The sequence below is a fragment of the Phacochoerus africanus genome, chromosome 4 (genome assembly GCF_016906955.1).
Source record: "Phacochoerus africanus isolate WHEZ1 chromosome 4, ROS_Pafr_v1, whole genome shotgun sequence".
Lineage (NCBI taxonomy): Eukaryota > Metazoa > Chordata > Mammalia > Artiodactyla > Suidae > Phacochoerus > Phacochoerus africanus.
Genome location: NC_062547.1, coordinates 56,201,405 through 56,228,533, shown reverse-complemented (window position 1 = coordinate 56,228,533; position 27,129 = coordinate 56,201,405). Strand labels below are relative to the sequence as shown.

The 27,129-nt window shown below is 35.0% G+C and overlaps 1 protein-coding gene across 1 annotated transcript; it reads right to left on the bottom strand.

The window, feature by feature from the left end:
• Positions 1-23,642: 23,642 nt before the first annotated feature.
• LOC125124188 (olfactory receptor 2M3) lies at positions 23,643-24,575 on the bottom strand. The gene has a single exon (XM_047774338.1). It carries the CDS (start codon positions 24,573-24,575, stop codon positions 23,643-23,645), a length of 933 nt encoding a protein of 310 aa, XP_047630294.1.
• Positions 24,576-27,129: the final 2,554 nt, after the last annotated feature.

Sequence of the window (27,129 nt, the reverse complement as noted above, 5' to 3'; positions counted from 1 at the left end):
ATATTCCATGTTCATGGAGTGGAATGTCATGTTGTTACAGTAATAAGAATGTACAAAGTTATCTACAGAGTCAATGCAATTCTTATCAAAATACCAGTAAATTTTTATGCAAAACAGGAATCATATTCTAAATGTAATATTGAAATTCAAGGGAACTTCATACAGCAGAACAATTTTTAAGAACATACTGGGACAATTCATACTTTCTCATTTCAAAACTAACTATTAATATAAGCAATTAAAGCACTGTGAAACTTACAAAAAGACAAAAATCCAATTGAATAAAATAGAAAAGTCAGAACAAAATCCTCACACAGGTTATCAAATGATTTTCAACAAGGGTACCAAGCCCATTCAATAAGGAAAAGACAGTAGTTTCAAAAAATTTTAACCATAAAGCTGAATATTTTCATGCAAAAGAATAAAGTTAAACTACTATCCATATAGTATACAAGAATTAACTAAAATGTATTAAATGCTTAAAAATAAAGGCAAAATGATAAAAATTTTTGGAAGGAATGTCAAGGAAAACATTCGTTGAGTTTAGTAATGATTTTCTGGATATGGCACCAAAAGCACAGGCAACAGAAGAAAACAAAATAAAATCAAGGTTAAAAAAAAAACCTCTTGTACATCAAAGAACATTTCATGTATTGAAATGATAACCAGCAATTCCCCTTGTGGATCAGCAGCAATAAACCTTAGTATCCAGTGAGGATGTGGGTTTGATCCCTGGCCTTGCTCAGTGGGTTAAGGATCTGGTGTTGCCATGAGCTGTGGTGTAGGTTTGCAGATGTGGCATGGATCCCACATTGCTGTTGCTGTGGCGTGGGCCAGGAGCTGCAGTTCCAATTCAACCCCTAGCCTGGACCTTCCACATGCCATGGATGTGGCCCTTAAAAAAGAAAAGATGACTGACGAGCAATGGAAATTAACATCTTATGTAGGATAATATCCAGAATGTAAAATAACCCCTAAACTCAAAACAATAGTGACAGCAACAGCAACAATATCAAATAAAACATGAGTAAAAAAAATTAAATACACATTTTTCCAAGGAAAATAGAGAATTGGCTGATAAATATATGGTAAGATGGTTAATATCACTCATTAGGGGAATCAAAATCTAAACCACAATGAAATAATCTTATATAACTGGAAAGCTATTATTTAAAAAAGAGAAAGTAATGAAAGGGAAAAAATAGCAAATGTTGGCAAAATATAGACATGTTAAAATTGTGCTTTTCTGTTTGGCATGTAACATGATAAGGAGGTATGAAAAACAGGGTGGTAATTATTCTAAAGGTTTGTCATAGTATTACTGTAAGATACAACAATTATGTTTCTATGTATAAGAAATAATTTAAGGCAGGGAATTGAATTTCTCCACACTAGTTATCATGATTCATCATAAGCAAAAGGTGGAAAAAATCCTAAATGTGTAAAGGAGGATGAATAAATAAAGAAAATTTGATATCCTTGAATATTATTCGACCTTAAAACTGAGTTAAAATTCTGATACATGCAACAAAATGGATGACTGCTAAGAACACTTGTTGAAGTGAAATAAGCCAGAGACAAAAGAAAAAAAATGCATTATTCCACTTTTATGAGGTTCTTAGAATAAGTAATTTTATTGAGAAGCCATGGTTAGGGACTGTATGGTGGGGAGAACAGAGAGTTATAATAAATGTTTAAGTTCAACCACTTATTTCTAAAGCCTCAGGTGTTCTCTTTGGTTCTTTATAGTTTGTATTTATTTTTTTAAAACTTAGTAAATGCATTGTTTTTCTTATTTGTTTTATTTGATTATTTGTTTTCCTTCGGTAGCATTACATTGGCCTGGTTCTTTTTTGAGCTGTGTAATCTTGTGTTACTGTCAGCATATTTGAAGGAGCAAACCCCTCTTTCAGTATTTACACATTGGTTTCGGCAGATCTTAGTCAAGTGGTATTGGCTTCAGGTAATGTAAGTGCTTCTGAATCTACAGTGAAGGCACAGTTGGTAGAATTCTTACCAGGGACACAGGTGGGCATGGGTCCAGTCACTTTTCTGGGCAGATCATACTTCCTCTAGCACCTTGGAAATAGGTCTGATACTGTCACAAATTCTCATTTCTGGGTCTTGAATTGGGTCTGCAGAATGGCAGTCTTCTAACTGGTATGGAGATGAGTATTGCTCTAGCCTTAGGAGGATTTCTATTGTGTCACTGGGAACTTCCCTTGGAAGGCAGAGTTGGTCCCATATCCCAGATGAGAAGTACAAGACTGGACTATAAGTCTGCTTTAGTATCAAGTATTAATTTCCACCCACATGCCTCCAGGGGCTTCGGCGCCATAAGTAGGCAAGCCCTACTATAAATGCTGCCTCTGTGCCATGGCTTTATTACAAGCATGTTTCAACATTCATAGTCTGACAGAGTTTGATAAGCCTATCATCAAAGGCATAGGCAATTATGTCTCCAAGTTGGTCTCTGAGAAGTTAGAATTGTTCTCAGACCAGGGATATGAGGAGTTGGAAACAAGTTATGGGCTGTTACAGTTTCCATAGCAAGGACTGAAGTCAAAGAGATTTCCCAAGTCACAGGTAGGCATGACTCCTTCCAGGTCTCTTGGTGAATGAAGCTGGTGAAAGGACCATGGCCAAAGAGGGGTCTAGCTGAGTGTCCAATAGGGCCTGGCTCTTTTTGGTTCTGTGATTCATACCATGGTTTGTGAGTCTGCCACTGGGACACATACATGATTTTTTAACAAGGACCACCTTGGGACATGAGATATCCTGGTTATGTGCATTTCTTCATGGATTCCAAAGCCCCCAAAAGCATTTTTGTCTGTATATTGCTGCCAGATGATTGCTTCTACAGAGGTTATAAGTGGGGACCTCATTTCCACTATTTTGTTACGTCACTCCTTTGAATATTTTTAAATTATCTTTTTTATTATTTACTTATGTGATATACATAATTTTTGATACAAATATCCTATGTGATATAGGATTTGAATACATTTTCTTTCATTCTTCCTCATGTCCTATGAATCATAGTATTTTTGTTTGTTTGTTTTTTGAAGTCTGACTTCATATTGAAAGGAAATGAGGATCATTTAAACAAGCCGTGGGGCAATGTCAAGCACAATAATATTTACATTATAGGTGTCTTGGAAGTCGAAGAGAGAGTGAAAGAATGTGGAATATAATTGAAGACACAATAGCTAATATCTCCACTAACAAGGGAAAAGAAACAGACACCCAGTTCCAGGAAGTACAGAGCCCCATCAGGATTAACTCAAAGAAGAACATACAGAGACATATATAACTAAAATGGCAAAAATTAAAATTAAAAAGGAAAAGTCTTCAATCAAGTTAGGAGAGTACAAGGACATGAAACTCACCTCCTTCAACAAATACAACATAAACACATCTACATATGGGACAATTCTCACAGAACACCTACTCAATCCTGACAGAAGAGCTCAAATACTTGAAATAACAAAATCTCCATGTAACTGGGCAGGATAACAGAAAATAATATTAATATGGAAGCATGGAAGGAGCTGCATCCCTGGGAGGGAGGTGTGAAAGAGAGAATGTTCCTGTACCTGGGGAAGTTCTCTCATCAATAGAGAGATCAGCCAGGACAGAAACAAAGCCTAAGAAGCTCAAATGAGAGCACAACAATTTTTTTAGTGGCAGACAGAAAAGAGAAAACTTTCGCCACCCTGCATGCCCTACCATGATACTTGTGTCCACTGTTTCATGTGGAGTCTAGGGACTGAAATGGCAGGGATTAGAGGATGGACCTAGGGAGAAGACTAGAGTTGGCTGCATGGAGACAGTCTGGATGGTCTGGATTGTGGTACAGCTACAACTGGGGCGTATGGAGAGGTCCAGGTCTGCCATTGAAATAGTGGGAAATTTTAGGTGTTCTCAGTGGGAGGGGTGGGGCCCACCATAGCAATATCTTTAGCCACTTGTTATCAACCACTATCAGGCGACAGGGTACTGCCTCTGTAAAATGCAGGAGCATGCATACAAGCAACTGCTTCAGCAGGCTCCAGGAACAGGAGCAAGCTGCTGCCACTGTGGGCTCTGAGAGAAAGGGCCAATAGGTTGCCACACGCAAAGGGGCTGAAATCATAGCTGAGGCCCTGGGACTGTGCAACTTATGAAGGAGGTCTGCTGTGTGATTTGCAGCACCATCATCAGCTTTGTAAATGTAGCACCTGCAGGACATCTGAGAAGACAATAAGTCCTCCCAAGCATGGGATGGGTCTGGCCTTAGGAATAGTTGAGTTTGTGATCTCCTAGGGTGTTGGAATCCAGCTCCAACAATCAGGTCTAGCAGCCAGGGTGTATACATCCCAAGAGGGGATGAACAGCGTCGCCTTTTGCAACAGAGACAGCCTCTTTGTCCCTTCTTTCAGGGCACTGGACTGCTCAAATTTTATTGGCATAGGTGGTTAATTATATAGACAGATTTTTCACTACAGATTACATCATAGTGTTAAAAGTACATTGATTAACTATTAGGCTTTATTTTTTGATCACATGGTACAGCAGCAATACATCATGTTTTAAAATCTTCAGTTTAAATAAATTTAATGAGTACAGTTCAAGGACCAACAGGCACAGCATATCATGTGGGAAATAGGAGACCCAATACAAACCATATCATGGCCAGCCAATTCCCACAAGCTGAAGAAGTTACAGACACAAAAAATCCTGTCTTCAGACTAGTGTCTATCTTCAAAGTGTCCTTGGCAGAGAAACAGCATGAGAAAATACAAATGAACTTAGCCAGCTGTCACTAAAATTTTCTAAAATCAAGGACAAAACTCACAACTGGGTTTCTTTTGATCAAGAATAATATATGTCTAACTTCTATAGACCTCATTAAAATCCTAACTCTAAAGTTTACTGTATAACTAGTTAGTAGATAAACACTATGTTTTTAATTAAGTTGGATTTAAATGGGGGAAAGTCCTTCAGGATGAAATTTTTATTATATTATTGTTGTAATTTTGTTAAATCACAAATCACTACAGGAAAATAAGGATGGGAAATAAGATTAACAAGCAAATAATCAGGAGAGACTGAGGAAAACCTGAATAGCAAGTGAATAACAGAAAAGACTAAGTTATCCATGGAACAATCCCCACTCAGCAACACAAAATGGAAATTATTTCCTGGGAAATTTAGTTCTCCACCAAGGTCAGTGGGGGAGCCTTATTGTTTGCTGGGGCCTGTCCTTGGAATTGCGTCATGCAGGCAGGCATCCCCTTGTTTAGAAACCTGTCCTCAGAATTGCACCATTCAGATAGGCCCCTTTTCCTGATTAGGAGCTCGCCCTCAGAACTGCACCATTCAGGCAGGCCCTTTTTTCTGATTAGGAGCCTGCCCTTGAAATTTTACCATTCAGGCAAGCTCCTTTCCTTGGCTCCTTGTATCTTCTCGGCTCCCCGCACTAGGGATTGGGCCAGTCTACTGTTTGGGCTGCCCCCAAATCTCCCACAGCTGGTTCGGGTGCATGACCACAGCAGTCTTGGGACCTAATTTTAGTGGGCCTGTTCTGTTGGCTTTGTAAAAACAATGCCTGAGGGACACCATGGCTGATTGCTGGCATTCCTATGGTTAAGATGGGGTCAAGGGCACATGCCAACAACAATGTACTTTGTAAGTTCCACAATGGGTGACAGATAGTACAACAAAGTACACTTCCTTGTGGACGGCTCTGCCAGAAGAATACTCAGAAACTCCTCTCCTCATGGGTACACTCCACTGCCACCTACTTGTATTATAACCCAGAAACAGATATAGGGTCTTCTACTCCAACAACTAAAGAGCAGACACTACCCCTGACAGGGCTCTGACAACCACAAAGCAAAGAAGAGGCTTTACTCAATACCCAGTCACCACACCACCACACCACATCAAGGACACCCCCATCAAGGACACACTGAGGAAACATATGGCAGGAATCCATACAAAAAACAGCCTTTGCACCAAAAATATTAAACCCACCTAGGATACACAGGGATGCTCCCACATAAAAAAATAGCCCTCCAAAACCACAGGAGATTTTTTTTCTCTTAAATTCACAAAGTAAAGGAAATGTAAGTAAAATGAAGAAGCAAACAGGTCACTCATAGTTAAAAGATCAAGAAAATTTCCCTAAAAGTAAAAAATAATAAATAGATCTCTTCACTCTGACAGAAACCAAGTTCAAAAAGGAGATAATGAAGATATTAAAGGCATTAAGAAACACTATTGATAGAAATACAGATTACTATAAAAAGGAACTAGAAACTATAAACAGGAACTAAGAAAAATTAGAAAATATTTGGGAGATGAAAGCTGAGATAAAGGTCATGAATAGCAGACTGAATAATGCAGAAGAAATAAGTGATCTGAAACATAGAATAATGGAAATCATGCAATCAGAACAGCAGAAAGAAAGCCAAATTTAAAAAAAGAAAGAAAGGAGATCTATGAGATACTATAAAGCATGACACTCTACACATATTAGAAATTCCAGAAGGAGAAGAAAGAGAAAAGGTGATAAAAATGTATCTGTATTCCCTTTCTCCACCTTCTCTCCTGAATTAATTATTTGTAGACTTTTTGATGATGGCAATTCTGACTGTTGTAAATTAGTACCTCATATTAGTTTCAAATTACATTTTTCTAGTAATTAGGGATGTTGAACATTGGTGTGTTTTTGTTTTTTTGGCCACCCATATGTCTGTGTAGATCTTCTGGCCATTTTTTGATTGAGTAGTTTGTTTATTTGGTATTGAGCTGCAGGAAATATTTGTATATTTTGGAGATTAATCCTTTGTCAGTTGATTTATTGCAAATTATTTTCTCCCATTCTGTGGGTTGTCTTTTTTTTGTTGTTGTTCATTTGTTTACTTGTTTGTTTCCTTTGCTGTGCAAAAGCTTTTAAGTTTAGTTAGGTTCCATTTGTTTGTTTTTGTTTTGATGGTCATTACTCTAGGAGGTGGATCTGAGAGGATATTGTTGCAGGTTATCTCAGAGAGAGTTAAGACTATGTTTTCCTCTAAGAGTTTTATAGTATCTGGTCTTACATTTAGGTATTTAATCCATTTTGAGTTTATTTTGTGTGTGATGTTAAAGAATGATTTAATTTCCTTCTTTTGTATGTCATTTGTAGCAACATGGATGCACTTAGAAACTATCATACTAAGTAAAGTTAGAAAGTGAAGGACAAACATATATTATCACCTATATGTGGAATCTAAAAAAAAATTACAAATTAACTTATTTTCAGAACAGAAACAGACTCATGTACTTTGAAAAACTTGTAGTTACCAAAGGGGATAGACACACATTGGAAGAATGTATAAAACAACAAAAGCCTACAATATGCTGCCTACAAGAGACTCAGAGTAAAGCAAAGAATAAACATAGATTGGAAGTGAGAGAGTGGAAGAAATAGTTTTCATGCAAATGGAAATGACAGTAAAGAAAGTGTTGCAATACTCATATCAGACAAAATAGAATTTAAAGCAAAGGTCATAGAGAAAAATAAAGAATGATACTGTATAATATTAAAGGATCAGTAAAAGAAGACAATAGTACACTTGTCAACATATATTCCCCAATATAGAAGCATCCAAATACATAAAATAAATACTAACAGACAGAAAGGGAGAAATTGAGAGTGATACAATAATAGTGGGAAATTCTACACCCTATTCACATCAATGGAGAGATCTTCTAGACAGAAAATCAATTAGGCAACAGAAATCCTAAATTATACTGTATAACAGACCTAATTTATATTTTCAGGACATTACATTAAAAATTCATATTCTTTTCAAGTGTACATGGACCATTCTCTAAGATTACAAGTTTTGAGACACAATGTGAGTCTTAAAAATTTGAGTAGAGAATTTACTTCAAACATCTTTTTCTTACCACAACATGACACTAGAAATCAACCACAGAAAGAGAAACCACACACAAAAAAATTGACTACATGGACACCAAACATGTTACTAAGAACCAGTGGTTCAATGATAAAAATCACAGAAATTAAAAAACACCTTGAAGTATTCCCTTTCTGTGCAGTGGGTTAAGGATCCTGTTTTGTCACTGCAGTGTCTCAGGTCAGATCCTTGAACCAGGAACTACTACATGCCATAGGTATAGCACAAAACAAGCAAACAAAACAAACAAACAAACACCTTAAGCTAATGACAATGAAAACACAACCATATAATATCTATGGGATGCAGCAAAAGCAATCCTTAGAGGTTAAGTTCATAGTGACACAGGCCTTGCTGAAAAAACAAGAAAAATCTCAAACAACCTATCCCACCACTTAAAATAATTGGAACAAGAAGATCAAACAAAACCTTGTCAGTAGAAGGAAGAAAATAATAAAGATCAGAGAGGAAAACAGATAATTATAAAATATGTACACATATACAAAAGCTCCAGAATAGCTGAAACAATCTTAAGAAACAGAACTGGAGGTATAATGTTCTTTGATTTCAGACCACACTACAAAGCTGTAGTGATGAAAGCAGTATGGTACTGGCACAAAGCAGATACACAGATCAAGAAAACAGAATAGAGAGTACAGAAATAATTTCACACTTAAATATTCAATTAACCTGTGACCAAGGAGACAAGAATACAGAATGGAGAAAATACAGTCTCTTCCACAAATGGTGATGGTAACATTAGACAACTACATGCAAAATAAGTAAACTAGAATATGTTATCTGGCATGATATAGAAAAATAAACTCAAAGTATATTAAATAGTTAAATACAAAACTTGAGCCAAAGAACTCCTGGAAGAAAACATCAATATTAAGCTCTCTGACATTAGTATTACCAATATATTTTTGGATATTCTCCTCAGGCAAGGGCAATAAAAACAAAAGTAAGCAAATGGAAATATATAAAACTAAAAACTCCTGCATAGGTAAGGATATCATCAACAAAACAAAAAGATGGCCTACTTAATGAGAGAAGATATTTGCAAATATCACACCTAATAAGTGGCTAATATTGAAAATATGTAAATAATTCATATAAATTATTATCAAGTAAACAAATAAGTCAATTAAAACATGGAAAGATGTCCCAAGTAGACATTTTCATATGTCTATTGGTACTATGACCAATAGCCATATGAAAATTTGCTCAGCATCATTCATTATCATGGAAATTCATATCAAAACCACTAGAAGATATTCCCTCATATCTATTACAATAGATATTGTAAAGAACACTGCAAATAGTAAGTTTTGACATGGAGAGAGATGAAAGGGAACCCACAGATAAATTTGTGCAGCCATTGTGGAAAGCAAAAAACACTAAGGGCATTGCTCAAAAAATTAAAAATAAAACTGCTATACAGTCCAGCAACTCCTCGGTATTTATTTGAGGAAAATAAAAATACTGAGTCAAAAAGTTAAATATAGCAGTATGTTTAGTAAAGCTTTATTTACATTATCCTAGATATGAATGCATCCTAAGTGTTTCTTAATAGGTAAATGGATAAAACACACACGCACAATGTAATATTACTCAGTAGTTAAAAATTCAATTCTTGCCATTTTTGACAATGTTGATGGAAATGATACTAAAAGGCTAATACTAGATATTTCACAGTATATTTGAGTATAATTGGACTCAAATAAACAAATAAACAACAAATAAAACAATACAAATAAACAACAAATAAAACAATACAAATTAATTCACAGGTCTAGAGAACAAACTATTGGTAAATAGGTTGGTAGTTGTGCAAAATATGTGAAAGGTACTAAAGGGAAAACATCTTGTTATAAAATAAAGAAGTAATGGGGATATAATGTACAACACAGGAAATATAGCCAATAATAAGGATGGTTACTAGACTTATTATAACCAATTTTTAATGTATATAAATTTGAACCTTTATGTTCAAACTAAAACAATATATATGTCATCTTTACCTTAATTAAAAAATAATAAAACAAAAAATTCATCTTTATGGGAAAAGGTAGAACACTATACAGGCCCAGAAATGATGCATGTTCAGAAAAACATGAAAGGACTTGAGCTTTCACCTGGTGTTAATTCCTAATCTGTGTCTAGTTAGATAATACTAAACATGGAACAAAACTAGTTTCCATATAATGGAAGAGAGGTGACTTTTTTACAAATGTCTAATTTAATTTTCCACAACAAAAAAATCACAAAGTTTACAAAGAAAGAAGAAAGCCCATTCATAGAAAAAAAAAATTAAGAGAAACTATCCCTGATTAAGTATCAGACATTGTGATTACTAAACAAAAATGTTTTAAAAATTGTTAAATATTCTCAACTAGCTATGTAAACAACAGGCAAATAACTTAAGAAAATGATATATGAACAATATAAGTATAGCAACAAATGAATGCAAATTATATTAAAAATTATCCAAAAATTATGTGAATGAAAAGAAAAAATTTTAATTTATTAGAGATATTCAGCAGAAAATTTGAACACTCAGAAAAAAACTTAATGAACCAGAAGTCATACCACTGAAATTATAGGACCAGAGGAGCATAAAATCAAAAGAAAAATGCTAAAAATACATAGCCTAGATATATGTGGAAGTCACCAAATAAAACAACGTAGGCACTTGTGGGAATCCCAGAAGGAGATGAGTGTGCAAGGGAAAGATAAATTATTGGAATGAAGGATGCCTGAAAGATCTCAAATTTGATGAAATACATGGATACACAATCCAAGAACTCCAACAAAATCTAGGAACAATAAACAAAATTGACCCCAATGAAACATTTAATCAAATTTCCAAAGGAAAGCCTTCAATAGAAGACTATTGAAAGCAGCAAGAAATAAATGAATTGTAGGTACAAGAGAATCTCAAAAAAAAAAAAAAAAATCTGGGAATTCCTGTCAGAGGAAACAAATCCAACTAGTATCAGAGTTGGCTCAGAGGAAATGAATCCAACTAGTATCCATGAGGATGCGGGTTCAATCCCTGGCCTCTTTCAGTGGGTTAAAAATCCAACATTGCCATGAACTGTGGTGTAGGTCACAGGCACAGCTCATATCCTGCATTGCTGTGGTGTAGGCTCCTAGCTACAGTTCTGGTTCAACCCCTGGCCTGGGAACTTCTATATCCCATAGGTGCAGCCCTAAAAAGCAAAAAGAAAAAAATCTGCCAATTTCTTAACAAAATTCATTGGAGGAGAGAAGGCAATAGAATAATATATTTTAAATGATTAAAGAAAAAATATTATAAATTTGTGTAAAAATATTATACACAAGCATAGAATGCAAAGACATTTATACCTCCTTTACATTATTTCAACAATATTTTCTAGATTTAAGTATATAAGTTTATCATATTCTTGGGTGGGATTTTCCTAAGTATTTATTTTTTTTGATGCTATGGTAGATGGAATTGTTTACTTAATTTTTTATGGGTTTATTTTTAGAGTAAATAAACACTATTAACTTTTAATGTTAATTTTGTATGCCTACAACTTTGCTAAACCTGTTTATTTGTACAAACATGTTGTCTGTGTGAGAGTGTATGTGTTTGTGTGTGAGAGAGGGAGAGGGAGAGACCTTTAGGACTTTTTACTACATGATTGCATTATCAATAAACAGATAATTTTACTCCCCTCTGTGTTTGAGTATAATAATTCTATGGTAATAATAATAATATCAAAAGTTATCTATAGAGTTAACACAATTCTTATCAAAATCCCAATAACTTTTTTTAGCAGAAATAGAAAAATATATCCTAAATTAATATTGAGGGAAGCAGACCCACCTATAGGATTGCAGACTTCTTTGAGCAGGTGGAATAACCTCCTGGGGGAATAGCACAAGTTCCCAGTTCCAATTTGTAGCCCCTGTGCTAGTGGACCCCAATCTGCACCAAAGGAGCTGCCAGCAGTCATGACCCATTCCTATGAGATGAAGGAAGACAGGTGTCTAGGCTCTGCCCAGGGAATCTACCGAAGCTCATGCCAGTGGCACCAGATCAGTACCAGAAGAGCTGCCAGTGGCAGTGCCTATTCCTGCAAGAGGGCCACTTGTGCCCACTCCTTTTTAATCAGGGAAAACACAGGCACCTTGGCTCGACCCAGAGAATTTGCAGAGGCTTGCGCCAGAAGAGCTACTGGTGGCAGCACCCATTCCCATGAGGGCAGCTGGTGCCAACTCCCTGATGGAGCTGTAGGGTGCCCAACTGGAGGAAAGCACAAGATACAGAGCCCCTGCTAGTGGCCCTGCAAAGCCTTGTGTTAATGGCACTATCTCCATACCAAGTGAGGGGGGGAAGGCCCATTAACCCACATTCCAATCCACAGGGCTATAGAGAGCACTCCTACCAGCAGAAATGCAGGGGGAGGGACCACAAGAAGCACACATCCTGAAGCTACAGAGATAGCCATGTTTTACTGATCAAAGGAGGTAAAAAGTTTAAGAAAGGGGGGGGTACTCCAGCCCTTGACAAAGGAAGAACATTTGCATATAGGGATGAAAAAAAAATTGTTGGTAGCCTTCCTTGCAGATATACTGTTATAACATCCACTTGGGCCTTTATTCTATTATGAAAAGAAATTTGAGTTTTGATTTGTGTCATTTTATTTTCTTTTTGTCTTAGGATATCTTCTTTTTTTGTATTTATCTCTATTGATAGAATATATTTTAGAAAAATACTGTGATGCACACCACTATACATAAACAACAAGAATTTACGTGGATAAATACAGGGAACTGTATTCAATATCTTGTAATGACATATATGGAAAATAATCTGAAAAAATATGTCAAATACCTGAAACTAACCCAATATCACAATGCTGTAAGTCAACTCTAATAAAAAAAAGCTATGAAATTAACTTCTATTCTTAATCTTGTAACATTAAAGAAAATAACTACAGATGGAGCTAAATTGATTGACAAGGTCATATTACTCTCTTACTTCAAGATTTCCACAATGTGGCCTGAAGCCATTAATAGAGTGATGATGTATTAGGGTAGATGGAGTTCCCTTGAGGATTACTAAACACTTTCCCTGAATGAATCTGATTTCTGATGACCCCAAATGGCTCTTTGGCTAACATGTCAAAGTAGAATTTATGGTGGACAAATGATAGATGGAGTTGTAATTTGCATTTAACTCACTCTTGTGTCCCCAGTTCCTGAATTTCTAAATAAATAGATAGATTTGACAACTGGCTGAATCCCTAAATTGACTATATGACCCATAAGATGAGGGCATGATGCAGGGAAGGGCAAAATGGAAGCCCTAAGAACATCCTCTGTTAGCCAAGAAAGTAAAACAAATAACACTGCATCCATGAAGGATTTCCAAAGATTAATGATACCATTAAAATCACAAAGAAAGACAAGGCAGTGGTATCTATTATATTCCAATTAATGTATCAGTTTGGCATGTGTAGAAGATAGATGGGTATTTGGGTAGGACTCTGGACTAAATTAATCAAAGGGAAATCCAAATTTAGCCACTGTTCCAGATCTACTATATTTGCTGAATCCAATAAGTACAACTCCTTATATTTGGTATTTAGCTATCAATTTTTTTCCCATACTAATATTTAAATTACACTGAAAGCAATTTTATTTTTCTTATCAAAGCCAACAACATATCCTTGCAGATTTACCACAGTTAATTTGCTTTTTTTAATTTAATTTTATTGGAATTTAGTTAACTTACAATATTGTATTCATTTTCAGGTATACAGCCAAGTGGATCAGCCATACAGATAAATATATCCATTTTTTTCCCCATATAAGTTATTATAAACTATTGAGTAGATTTTCCTGTGCTATGTAGTAAGTTCTTGTTAATCAACTATTTTTTACAAGTAGTGTGTATATGTAATTCCCACCCTCCCAATTCTTCCCTACCAACAGTCGTTTCACCTATGGTAACCATAAGATTGATTTTGAAAACTGTGTTACTGTTTTATAAATAACTTTTGTATAATTTTATTTGAACAACATATAATTGATATCATGTGATAGATAGTTGCCTTTCTCTAACTTACTTCACTTAGTATGATATGTTGATATGAATTTTACCATAGCATTGTCCATTTAAATATTGTCTTAATATTCCAGAAACCATCACACTTATCCATTATATTGATGGCCTTCTGATGATTTAAAAGTTAGTAGCTAGGGAATGAATGATTGTTAGATAGATTCAAATACAATGATAAAGAAAGACCCCCTCAAAAATGAAAGAACTTAAGAACTCAGTGAAGTCACCTACTCCAAGATGGAAAACAAGTTTGATTCACTTACCATTACCTATCGCACAGGAAACAACGTGACATTTGAATTTTGGTTTTGAAATTAGGGTGATGGTGGCATGTATTTGGGAGTATGCCTTCTTCTTCAGCCTTTTGAAAAAGTTTAAGGAGGATGGGTATAAGTTCCACTGTATGTTTGGTAGAATTCCCCTGTAAAACCATCTGGTCCTGGACTTTTATTTGTAGAGAGTGTATTTATGATATATTCCATTTCTTTTCTTGCGATCAGTCTGTTCAGTTGATCTATTTCTTCTTGATTCAGTTTGGGCAGCCTGTAAGTTTATAGAGAGTTGTCCATTTCTTCTAGGTTGTCAAATGTGTTGGCATCTACTTGTTGATAGTATTCTCTCATTTTTTTTTTTGTATTTCTGTAGTATCTGTTGTGATTTCTCCTTTTTCATTACTTATTTTGTTTATTTGGGTTTTTTTTCTCTCCTCTTCTCAGTGAGTCTGGTCTGAAGTTTGTTAATTTTGTTTACCTTTTCAAAGAACCAGCCCTTGGTTTCATTGATTTTTGTCTACTGTTTTTTGAATCTCTATTTTATTGATTTCCTCTTTGATCTTTATGATTTCCTTCCTTCTGCTGACTTTAGGTTTTGTTTGTTCTTTTTCTAATTCATTTAGGTGGAGGGTTAAGTTGTCAATTTGAGATTTTTCTTCTTTTTTGAGGAAGGCCTGTATTGCTATGAACTTCCCTCTGAGCACTGCTTTTGCAGCATTCCATAGATTCTGAGTGATTTTGTCTTCATTATTGTTTGTACCATTTTAATTTCCTTCTTGATTTCCTCATTGACCGGTTGGTTTCTTAGTAGCATATTGTTTAGTCTCCAAGTAGTCAGTTCTCTCTCATTTCTTTTCCTGGGGTTGATTTCTAGTTTCATGCCATTGTGGTCAGAGAAGATACTTGAAATAATTTATATACTCTTAAATTTGTTGAGGTTAGCTTTGTGCCCCTGTGTGTGATCAATTCTTGGAAATGTTCCATGTGCACTTGAGAAGAATGTGTATTCTGATTTTTTTGAATGTAATGTACTGAAAATGTCAATTAAGTCTAACCTTTCTATTGTTTCCTTTAGGATCTTTGTTGCTTTATTGATTTTCTGTCTAGAGGATCTGTCCATTGATGTGAGTGGGGTGCTATTAATGTCTCCTACTATGATTGTATTCCCATCCATTTCTACTTTTATGTCTGTTAGTATTTGTTTTAGGCACCTGGGTGCTCCTATATGAGGGGCATATATATTGAGGCTTGTAATATCCTCCTCTTGAATGGATCCTTTAACCATAAATAGTGTCCTTCTTTGCCTTTTCTTCTGGCCTTTGTTTTAAAGTCTATTTTGTCTGATATGAAGATTGCAACTCCTGCTTTCCTGTCTTGTCCATTGGCATGAAATATCTTTTCCCATCCCCTCACTTTCAACCTACATGTGTCCTTTGCCCCAAGGTGAGTTTCTTGTAGGCAGCAGATTGAAGGTTTTTGCTTTTCGATCCACTCTGCCAATCTGTGTCTTTTGATTGGAGCATTCAGTCCATTGACAATTAAGGTAATTATTGATAGATATGTATTTATTGCCATTTTAAACCTTATTTTCCAGGTGATTCTATGTTTCTCCTTTCTTCCTTTTTTTTTTTTTTTTGGTTGAATGATTTCCATTAATTTTGTGCTTGTGTGCTTTTCTTTTCAGTTTTTGTGAATGTAATATTTGGTTTTGATTTGTGGTTGCCCTGGTTTTTTTTTTTTGTTTTGTTTTGTTTGTTTTTTTTTTAGTTTTATTTTTTTTTAATTAATTAATTTATTTTTAATTTTCCCGCTGTACAGCAAGGGGGTCAGGTTATCCTTACATGTATACATTACAATTACATTTTCCCCCCACCCTTTCTTCTGTTGCAACATGAGTATCTAGACAAAGTTCTCAATGCTATTCAGCAGGATCTCCTTGTAAATCTATTCTAAGTTGTGTCTGATAAGCCCAAGCTCCCGATCCCTCCCACTCCCTCCCCTTCCCATCAGGCAGCCACAAGTCTCTTCTCCAAGTCCATGATTTTCTTTTCTGAGGAGATGTTCATTTGTGCTGGATATTAGTATGTGAACCCCTTCCTATATCTGCTTGCTTTAGCCTGATAGTCATATAAGCTCAAACACTTCATTAAAATAAAAAAAAGTATCTATTTTTTCTTACTCTGCTTGTCCACATTGTATGATTTTGATATCTTTTTTTTTTAATATCTTCTTGTTTAGATGTGTATTCTGGCTTATTTAAGTGACTACTTTCCAATTGTGGTTTCCTCAATCCTAGTTCTTCCTCTTTTTTTTCCCTTTTTTTTTTTTTAATTTAGAGAAGACCTCTCAGTATTTATTTTAGAATGGGTTTCCTATTGCTATACTCTTTTTGCTTTTGTTTGTTGGATAAATTCTTTATTTCCCCTTCTATTTTAAATGATATTCTTGCTGGATAGAGTATTTAGGTTGCAGATTTTTTTCCTTTCAGAACTTTAAATAAATCCTGCCACTTCCTCCTGGCCTGTAGTGTTTCTGTAGAGAAATCAGCTGAGAGACTTATTGGTGTTCCCTTATAGTTCTTGGTTTTGCTTTTCTCTCACTGCCTTTAGAAACCTCTCTTTATTTTTAACTTTTGCCATTTTTATTATAATATGTCTTGGTGTGAGCCTGTGTGGGTTCAACTTGTTTGGGGCCCTCTGTGCTTCCTGTAACTTGATATCAGTATCCTTTAGATTTGGAAAGTTTTCAGCCATAATTTCTCCAAATATATTCTCAATCCCCTTTTCTTCTTCTTTTCCTTCTGGAATTCCTATTATACGTAGATTGGCCTGCTTTATATTATCCTATAGGTCTCTTATATTGCTTTCTTGTTTTTTCACTTGGTTATCTGTCTGCTGTCCTGATTGGGTCATTTCCATTATTCTATATTCCATATCACTGATTTGTTCCTCTGCATTATTTATTCTGTTCTTTATTGCTTTCAGGTCAATTCATATCTCTTCTAATTAATTTTTTAGTTTTTCATGCCTCCTTGTTACATGTTCTAGTTCCTTTCTGAGGGAATCTTCATTACTATTCATATCCTCTCTTAATTCCTTCAGTATTTTCACTATCTCCCTTTTGAACTCAAAGTCTGCAGAAGTCTGTTTCATTGTTGCCTGCTTTAGGTGAATTCTCCTGTTGCTTTAACTGGGAATGTTTTCTGAGCTTCTTCATCTTCCTTGTGTTTTTCTTTTTCTGTGAGTTTGGGGAAGCCAAACTTTAGTTTGGCACAGTCCAGGTTAGGCTGGTGAGTGGCTTCCTGCAGGTAGAGGGACCTGGTCTGCAGTGGATGGCAAGTGCTTCTTTCTGTGGGGGGGTGGAGGGCTACACCAAGGATGCTCCACCCTCTGTGAGCTGGCAGGCAAGCATGCATGCTGGTGCACAAGGAGTTTCCTGTATTGGCCTACCCCTTCTCTTCCCTCTGCAACAATGGTGCTTTGTCTCTACTGTGGGTCCAGACCTTCTCCCGGGTTCCCTCTGCTATGGCTTTCCACTCCCCAGCCCTTAGCATACCACTCCCCCAGCCCATGTCACACCAATCCCTATCCCCTTAGTCTGTCTCCACACCATCAACCCCAGCCTGCTCCCAGGGACTGATGTCTGGAGCCTAAGTCTCAGTGCCCATCCTCCACCTGAACACCTCAGGCTGTGGTGTCTGTGCCAGTGGTTCAGATGATCTGTGCAGCTCCCACTCTGCTTTTCAGCTCTCAGACCTGCTGCTGTGTTGTTCTTTGTGTCTTGAGATCCCTCTGACTGGGCTGATCTTTCCACTGGTTAGGTGGCTTCCCAGGGTGTGGGTTCCTTTTCTCCTTCACAGCTCCCTCTGGGGAATGCTATTTTCATCCTGATTCCTTTTTTCACTCTCTTTTTTCTTTTTTTCTACCCAGTTATGTCAAGAGTTTTTTGCCCTTTTTGGAGGTTTAAGTTCTTCTGTCAGCATTCAGTTGATGTTCTGTGTGAGTCATTTTACATGTAGATTTTTTTTTTTTTTTGATGTGTTTGTGGGAGAGGGTGGGTATGTCCTCTTACTCTTCTGCCATCTTGCCTCTTACCTCTAATTTGACATTTGAATTTGACATTTGAATTTTGGAGGCAACACATATCACCTTTGAGTGTGCTATAGTGATCCATCTACAGAGGCACCTATAGGGCTATTCATTTTGACCAGAGGTCAAAGCAAAAAGAGATTCTACAGCAAAATAAAGTTTCAGTACAAGTTCTCCTGCCATAATAGTGACTAATAGTTTTTCTGATTATTCAAGAATTGTATGGAATAAAACTGAGAGATTGGACACAAGAGAATTTGATGAAGAGATATATATGTAGATCTCTAAAAATCAACATAGATTGTGAATGTATTTCTATTTCATATGAATTTTCACCAAAGGGTATGTATCACAGAGGAGATTTTTAGTACTCAGCTGAAGGAAATTATATGTTATGTGAATTTCAGTCAACATTTTTATATGGAAATTATAGTGCCTGCATAGTGGTCCAATGAACATAGTGGCCACAATGGCATGAATAAAGGGTTATGGCTAAACTCAAAAACTTGGACATTTATTATCAAAACTAGTCTGGCTACTGGTATTTCAAAGCACTTACTATATCTAGAGTATACCCACAGAATTTTTTGTTATGATTTCATCACCCAGGGGACCAGATTGCCATCATTGGACATATTTCATCATAGATGAAGGAAATATTTGTTCTCAGTGGAATAAACATATATTATGGATATTAATTTGCTTTTCTTGCTTGTAGTGCTCCTGCCAACAAAACCATAATGGACCAACATAATGACTAACTCACTATCATGCATTCTACACAGCATTGCTTCAGGTGAAAGAAATCTTTTCATAGCAGCTGACCTACAAGAAAGCTGGAATGGCTTATTAAAAACTCACATAAAGAACCAATTGGAAAACAAATCCTGGAAAAATGGAATTTTTCTAATAAGATATCATTTATGCTTTTAACATTGTCTCCCCCAGACAAGATTCATGTCTTTGTGATTAAGGACCAATATGCAGAAATTTTGCTTCCTGTTCCAGAAAATTTGCCCTCTGTTAGCTTGGAAATCCTAGTCTCCAAGACTGTTTCCACTAGAGAACAAAGGTATGGGTACCCTAAATTGTAAAGTGAGATTGACATCTAGCCATTTTGGAGTCCTCATGCCAATGAACCAAAAAGAAGCGGTAATCTTTGTAGGAGAAAGTTGGTTGCTGCTAAACAATGGAGGTAAGAAAGATTGCATGTAGATCCCAGAGGATTTTCTGGTATACTTCTTAGGATCTTCATGTGCAATAATAAAAGTTCATGGAAAACCTCTGCAATTAGAAAGTCAATGCGACTCAAGCCTCAGAACCTCTGAGAATAAAGTTTTTAGCCATTTAAACAGAAAGAATCAAGTACAACTGAGTTTCTGGCCTAGAGATAAAAAACTATTGAATGACAAATTGAGAAAAGAAGCCAAAGATTTTAGCTATGAGCGTATGACCTGTTACTGAAATAAGAAGTGCAGTACTTTACATATTTTATCGTATTTTCTCTACTTGTTATTTGAAGTTATTTATTTGAATATACTAATTATTTTCTTGTTCTTCCTCCTTCCCATTTAATACAATTATTCAAGAAACATTGGAGGTTAATTTTAACAATTAGTCTTTAAGTAACAGAATATTCAGTGAGATCGTGACTGAATTTGATGAGTAACTAATGCCCGGAATGTATATAATGATTGTTAAGACTGTGTGCCTTCTCATTCTAGGTACAAGTAAGAACATTTTACTTGCAAGAAATGTAGATGTATTTTTATAGAAATATATAGAATGATTTTATCACGAAAGCTAAGCAGCCAAAGCAGTTATTTGTTTATTGTACTTCAGCTCCAAATTCACCTTTCAAACTGCAAACTCTGTGATAAACAGTAGTATCCCTTTATGCATTTCTTCCTTAGAGTGAACATGATGTTAAGATTTCTCAGAATAGGGTGCTAGAGGGGGAAGATACACCTTGCAATCTGTGATGAAGAGGTTTGTGTGAGAACATTTCTAGTAGATACAATTTCCTGCAGGGATCAGACCAATGTCTACTTTAAGTTGGCCATGGATTTTCTGAAACCCTGTTACAGGGAAACCCTGTTACAGGGAAACCCTGTTACAGGGAAAAAGAGCCCTGTGTGATGTGCACAAGGCTGCCTGTGGCTCTCATGGTTGCATATCAAAAATTAATTCCTGCTGCAAGAATCACATCTCCCATACTAGGTGGTTCCTATGTTTCAAAGTCCTTCCTCTCCCCCACATGCCTGAACTCGTCCTGGTTGCTGCTTACCTGCTCCCTGACCTACACTTTGGAGAGTGCCTAGTTTTTTTTCCCAGTAACTCTGTGACAGCATTATTCATCATAAATTATTATTCTTTCTATTAAAATATATCTTTCTTAAAAGCATTTTGAGACATATTTTCAGTCTCCTGATTGAATCCAGACTGCTACAGGAACTTTTCTACTCCCATCCCTTGGGAATCACAATGTGTCCAATAATAACTTGTAACATTTTAGAACCCAAGTGTTATTTAAGTACCCCAAAGAATGGATAATGTGTGTGTGTAGTAATAGAAGTTTATGTATAACTGGGTCACCATGCTGTACAGTAGAAAAAAATTGTATTGGGGGAATAATTAAATAAAATTAAATTAAAAAAAAGAAGTTTGAAAGTAGGAGTCTACAATACAACAAAATATAGAAATTAATATAAGCCTGATAAAAAAAATAAGGTGAATTGTATTATTTTTTAAACATCATATATATTTTTTTCTGAAAATATATACCAACATTGAAATTTTATGCTATTATATCATTGCTTTTGTTATTTTGTTTGTGAGTGAAATCAATGTGAACATTATTGACCTCATTAAATGGCCAATGTAATACAAATATATCAAATTGTTAACTAACAAAAATAAAATAGCTTAAGTATAATTATGATTAGGATGTAACCCATAATATTTCTAGATGCTCTGGAATATTCACTTATAAAATTGTACTTACTAGAATTGGAATTTATTTAAAGAGCATTTATTAGATTTTGGAGTTTGGGGGTTATGATGATATTGGCAACATAATGTTCTGGAAATTCAAAGGAAATGGAAATAACATTGATTATAGAGGGTTATCAAAAGAAATTTCCCAAACGCATAAGGTAAAACCTATAGATTTAGAAGTGGATTCTGATGGGTCAAAATCAATTTATTCTAAACATTTTTAGTGAACATTGAAGAAAAAGGAATACTGAAAGAGAAAGAAGAAACTAAAATTTGTGCTTCACAATAGATAGAGCAGTAATGTCATAATTTTTATTGAATATTTTAATTTTCTTTTTCATAATAATTTATCAAACATCAAAAAACTGTTCTCATGGGAATTCTCCTGTTGCACAGTGGGTTAAGTGTTGTCATTACAATGGCTCAGGTTGCTGCTGCTGGGGCACTGATTCAATCCCTGGCCTGGGAAATTCTTCATGCTGTGGGAGCAACCAAAAAAAAATTAAATTAAATTAAATTAAAGATAAATAAAAATTGTTCTCAGAAATGCTAAAATATATACCACATAAACAATGCCTAAAAAAATATAATATATATAGGTGACAAAATTTGTTTTGAGTGATTCAAGAAGATGTTAAATTATTAGTAATATTAGTGATATTAAGTTTACATGGGAAGTAATAAAAGGCTTCCCTGTGGTCATTGACTTAGTGCTAGGAATCAAACTGGAGACAAAGAGAGAATCCTGGCTTTTTTTTGTCATGACTGGACTAAATTTAAATGGTATTCAGCCGTCTTTCCTTATCATTAAATTTGGAAAGATATTATTATATATAAATTTATACATTAATAGCTTTGAGAAACAATTTATCTTTAGAGCAAGAAGAAGGAAAATGTGAAATTTGAATTATGATTTTTAAACAGTTGGTTTGAATTAAAGATGCTACATTTCAATATAAATCACAATTATATTTCAGTACATATTTTTGAATTCATGAATATAAATAAATATATTTTAACCAATCCAAAGTGTATTTTTCTTAGAGCTAGATACTATAAAATTCAATTTCCTAATTTGGCCAAGCTATTTGTAGATAACTGTAATTATATTCTTCTAACCGGGATAATGAATATTTTCTCTATCTTTACTTCTCTTAGTCCAATATATAAATAATTGCAGTGTATATGATGGTGTCCTGAATTTATAATGCTATGGATAGATATTATAAATATATGACAATATAATTAATTTATTGTTACATGTACACATTTACCATGCATTTCAAGCTAAATAATATCTATTGTAGACATTTGCCAGAATTCAAATAAGTCTGATCTTAGTAAGCAGAAATGCTGAAGCAATTTATCAATTCTAGGTATATTTGATCATCTTGTGTTTCAATATTCCATGAAAGCCTATGCAATTGAGATACAATTATTTTCCTTGGAAGAAATATAACTGTAATAGATTTATGAAACTTATATACTTACTATTATATGATACTTATAAAACATAAACTTTTTAAATATATCCTGAATTTCAATATAAGGCTTAAAATCATTAATACAATTTATAAGTGCCAGTGCCTAATTTAGGGAAATTTAGTAAATTCTCAAATCACTGGGCATCTGAATATTGAAAACATTTTTTTTTTGAATCAGTGAATAGAGCTTATGTGGATTTTGACAACTTGGAAGAAAGTTTAAATTTGGAATTCCTTAATGAAATTCAAAATTTTGTGATAAATCAAAATAAAAATGAAATTTGAATATCATCTCTTTTGAAATGTTACCCTACTTTGTTTTACAGATATGGAAGAATAAAAATAAATCATGAAATACTGAAGAAAATGTGCATAAGCCCAGTGTACCAACTCTCTTTCCAAAAAAAGTTCAAAGTTCCTCAATGTAATTTTGGGCTTATAATTTAGGAAAAAGAAGCATTGTTTATTACCTGGATATATTATGATAAAATTCCTGTTACCTTTTCATAAATATATAATAGTCTTATTTAAAAAATGCTGAATAATGTAGTCATAACAGGGTTGAATATAAAACAATTATGAATATTTTAAACAGTTTTCTGTGAAATAGGATTTTCTAGTTGCCCAGAAATACATAATTCAAAAAGGTGTACACAAAGAATGCTATTTTTAGAAATGAATAGAATAAAGAGGGGCATTAAAGAGAAAAATTTAACGGAGAGCATAGCATGAAGACCATTAGGAAATTTTTAATTCTTGCCTTTCCCTAAAACTTTCATGAATGCTCTAGCCACTTCCTTGTTTCGGAGGCTGTAGATGAGGGGATTCAGCATGGGTGTGAGGATTGTATAAAAGACAGACACCATCTTGTCTTGGGTTGGGGAACGGTTAGAAGTGGGTCGCATGTATATAAACAAAGCTGCTCCATAGTACATTCCCACCACCATGAGGTGGGAGGAACAGGTGGCAAAAGCCTTGTGGCGACCCTTTCCAGATCCCATGCGAATGACCGCCAGAATAACACGAGCATAGGAAACAAGAACTACTGCTACCGGGAAAACAATCATTATTATACACCAGTAGAAAAGAACTTCTTCAAATATTGACGTGTCATTACATGAGATAATTAGCAGAAAAGGGAAGTCACAGAAGAAGTGGGCAATTTCCCTGGACCCACAATAGGAGAAGGAAAATGTAGCTACAGCATCAATGACACCATCAGTAGAACCCAGGATCCAGGAAGAGGCAACCATAAGTCCACAGATTTTGGGGCTCATGAGATTGGTGTATCGTAGAGGGTGGCAGATGGCAATATTACGATCATAAGCCATGACTGCCAAGAGGAAGCACTCACAGCCAAGTAGTGATGTATAGAAGAAAATTTGTGTGGCACAACCTGCAAAAGAAATGGACGTGCTTCCAGACAAGTAATTGTAGGCCATCTTGGGTACAGTGGTACAGATGAGCATGAGGTCCATGAGGGACAGTTGGCTGAGGAGGAAGTACATAGGGGTGTGTAGCTGGGTGTCCAGGTAGATGAGGAGAATCATGATAGTGTTTCCCATGAAGGCCACTGTGAAGATGCCCAAGACCAGAGAGAAGAGGAAGATGTGGGTGGGACTGTGATCAAAGATTCCTAACAGGATGAAGTCAGAGTTAAAGGTCTGATTCTCCAATGCCATGATGAATATGTTTTTATCTACTACAAAAAAAAAATGATATGTTTGGCTGGTAAACATTTACTCAGTTCCTTATATAGAATAGTATTTTGGCAAATTGTGTAGGTCAATAACCAATACATCATGAATTACACCAGAATTACAAATCTCAAAGATCAAGAAGTATAGTATCAGAGAGAAATATGTCCTGTTGATATTTGCCTCACTTAAAAAACTATGGAATTGCCTTAACTTTAACCTCAGCATTCTTTATCTCAACCAGAAGTCAGGGTAATATTATCTAATATTATATTATTGCTATGGTTTCTATAAAAAGGAAACTTCTTAAAAACAAAACATACCTGAAACAACAGAAGTCACTTACCAATATGTTGATAGAGGAATTAAGCTTAAATAAGCATGTGGGAATATGACAATAGAGAGGGAGTATAAGATTTGAGTCCTTGATTTCATGGTACTAGTCACTTTTACAACCAGTGTTAATAAAACTCCTACGTTTACCCATTATTTTATAGGGTGTTTGGTTTGTTATTTATAGTAAGTATTCAATAGAGTATGTGGATGAGTTGAGAAAAGTTTATTCAATTATGTAAATCTAAATCATGTGTCTTTTCCTTTCTCTTTTGAGGAATTTTTTTCCTCAAAAATAAATATGTTGAAGTCCTAACTCCTGGCACCACACAATGTAAACTTGTTTGGAAATAAATTAATAGAGGATATATATGCCATGTGATAATGGAAGCAGGGATTACAGTGATATTCAAACAGAGAACTACCAATGGTTGTTGATGTCATTAGAAGCTAAGAGAGATGCAAAGAATAGTTTTTCCTTCTCAGACCATTTGGAAGTAATCAACCCTGCTGATGCCTTGATTTCAATTTTTAGTGTCTAGTGCTGTAAGATAATTAATTCCAGTTGTTTTAAGCTAACTAGTGTTAGTGCAGTTCTAGGAAACTGATACACCCAATATCACCGGTAGAGAATACATACATACAAAAATAGAAATTCAGGAAAGCTAGAAGTCTACACATTGAAACAACACTTAGTGAATTTTCCCTACAAACTAGGTATGGAGGATAGAGCAGTAATCAGAAAAGAAAGCACTTTGTCCATTCATATTTTAATCAGATGGTGATTAAAAAAGCACTATTGTAGTCTGGAGAAATATAAGTCAAAGGAGAATGTGAGAATTTCGCTAGAGTTTTCAATTTTGAATAGAATAATCAAGGTTTGAACAACCTCATTTGATGGAAACGGGTAAAATAAATAAGAGACTATATCATAGGAAAGAGCAATTCATACCACGTGTTGAATGTAATAAATAGAATATACATGCAAAACTAAAAGCCAAATGATTTTAGGAAAACATAGAGTTTTCTAAGTTATAATTATATTCCTTGTTCATTGTTGCATTTAAATTTCAATATATGTAGTAATTACAGATGTAGGAGGAATATTAATTACTTAACATGTAATTATTCCAGACAAAAAATGATGTCATAAATAGAGAGAACAGCCTGGTGAACAGAAAAATTAAATAACAATGCAATTTTACTTACTTGTTCATGTATCATATTTTTTTGAAGAGGCTAAAAATAAGGTAAAACAAATATGAAAGCTGAGTAATCTTTGCAAAGGAAAATAAATATGTTGATGAAGGTGGAACCTTGAATTCAGCCTCAGGAGTGAATTAAATTTTTTAAGTGTAGAGGTAGTAAAATGCATTTTATTTATTTACATACATTGTGAATGATATTTGAGGTAAGAAAGAGAAAAACTCAAAAGTATTTTAAAATTTCAATTCATTTATGAGTGTGAACTAGAAACATTAATCTACTAAAAAATGCCTCTAAAGAGACCTCATGTTCACCTAAAAAACTGAGTAAAATCTCTCTTTCTCTAAAATTAAAAAAAAATAGTTTTTGTCAATTGGCATGAAAGAACAAACAAGCCTGAATTTACAAACCTATGCCATAACCACACAAAGCTGTGTCTGTGATCTACACTACAGCTCAAGTCAACACCAGATCCTTAACCCATTGAGTGGGGCCAGGAATCAAACCTGTGTCCTCATGGATACTAATTGTGTTCATTACATATCAGTTATAACAGGAACTCCTGAAGTATAAAATTTTAAACTCTGCTTCAGACTTTGCCTTCAGAGTTTTCTTTTTCTCTTAGTTGCAATTTTCTGGTTTTATTTGTGTTTATTTTATCTAATCCATATTGCTTTTCTTGAAATATACTTTATTACTTTGTAAGGGAGAGGGCACATTCATTTATTATTATTATTGTTATTTGTCTTTTTGCCATTTCTTGGGCCGCTCTCGTGGCATATGGAGGTTCCCAGGGTAGGAGTCGAATCGGAGCAGCAGCTGCCAGCCTTTGACAGAGCCACAGCAACATGGGATCCGAGCCATATCTGCAACCCACACCACAGCTCATGGCAATGCCAGATCCTTAACCCACTGAGTAAGGCCAGGGATCGAACCTGCAACCCCATGGTTCCTAGTCGGATTCGTTAACCACTGAGCCACGATGGGAACTCCTCATTTA

What these genes read in the sequence shown, in the direction of transcription:
- LOC125124188 (XM_047774338.1), bottom strand. Translation starts at nt 24,575, where the DNA reads ATGGCATTGGAGAATCAGACCTTTAACTCTGACTTCATCCTGTTAGGA.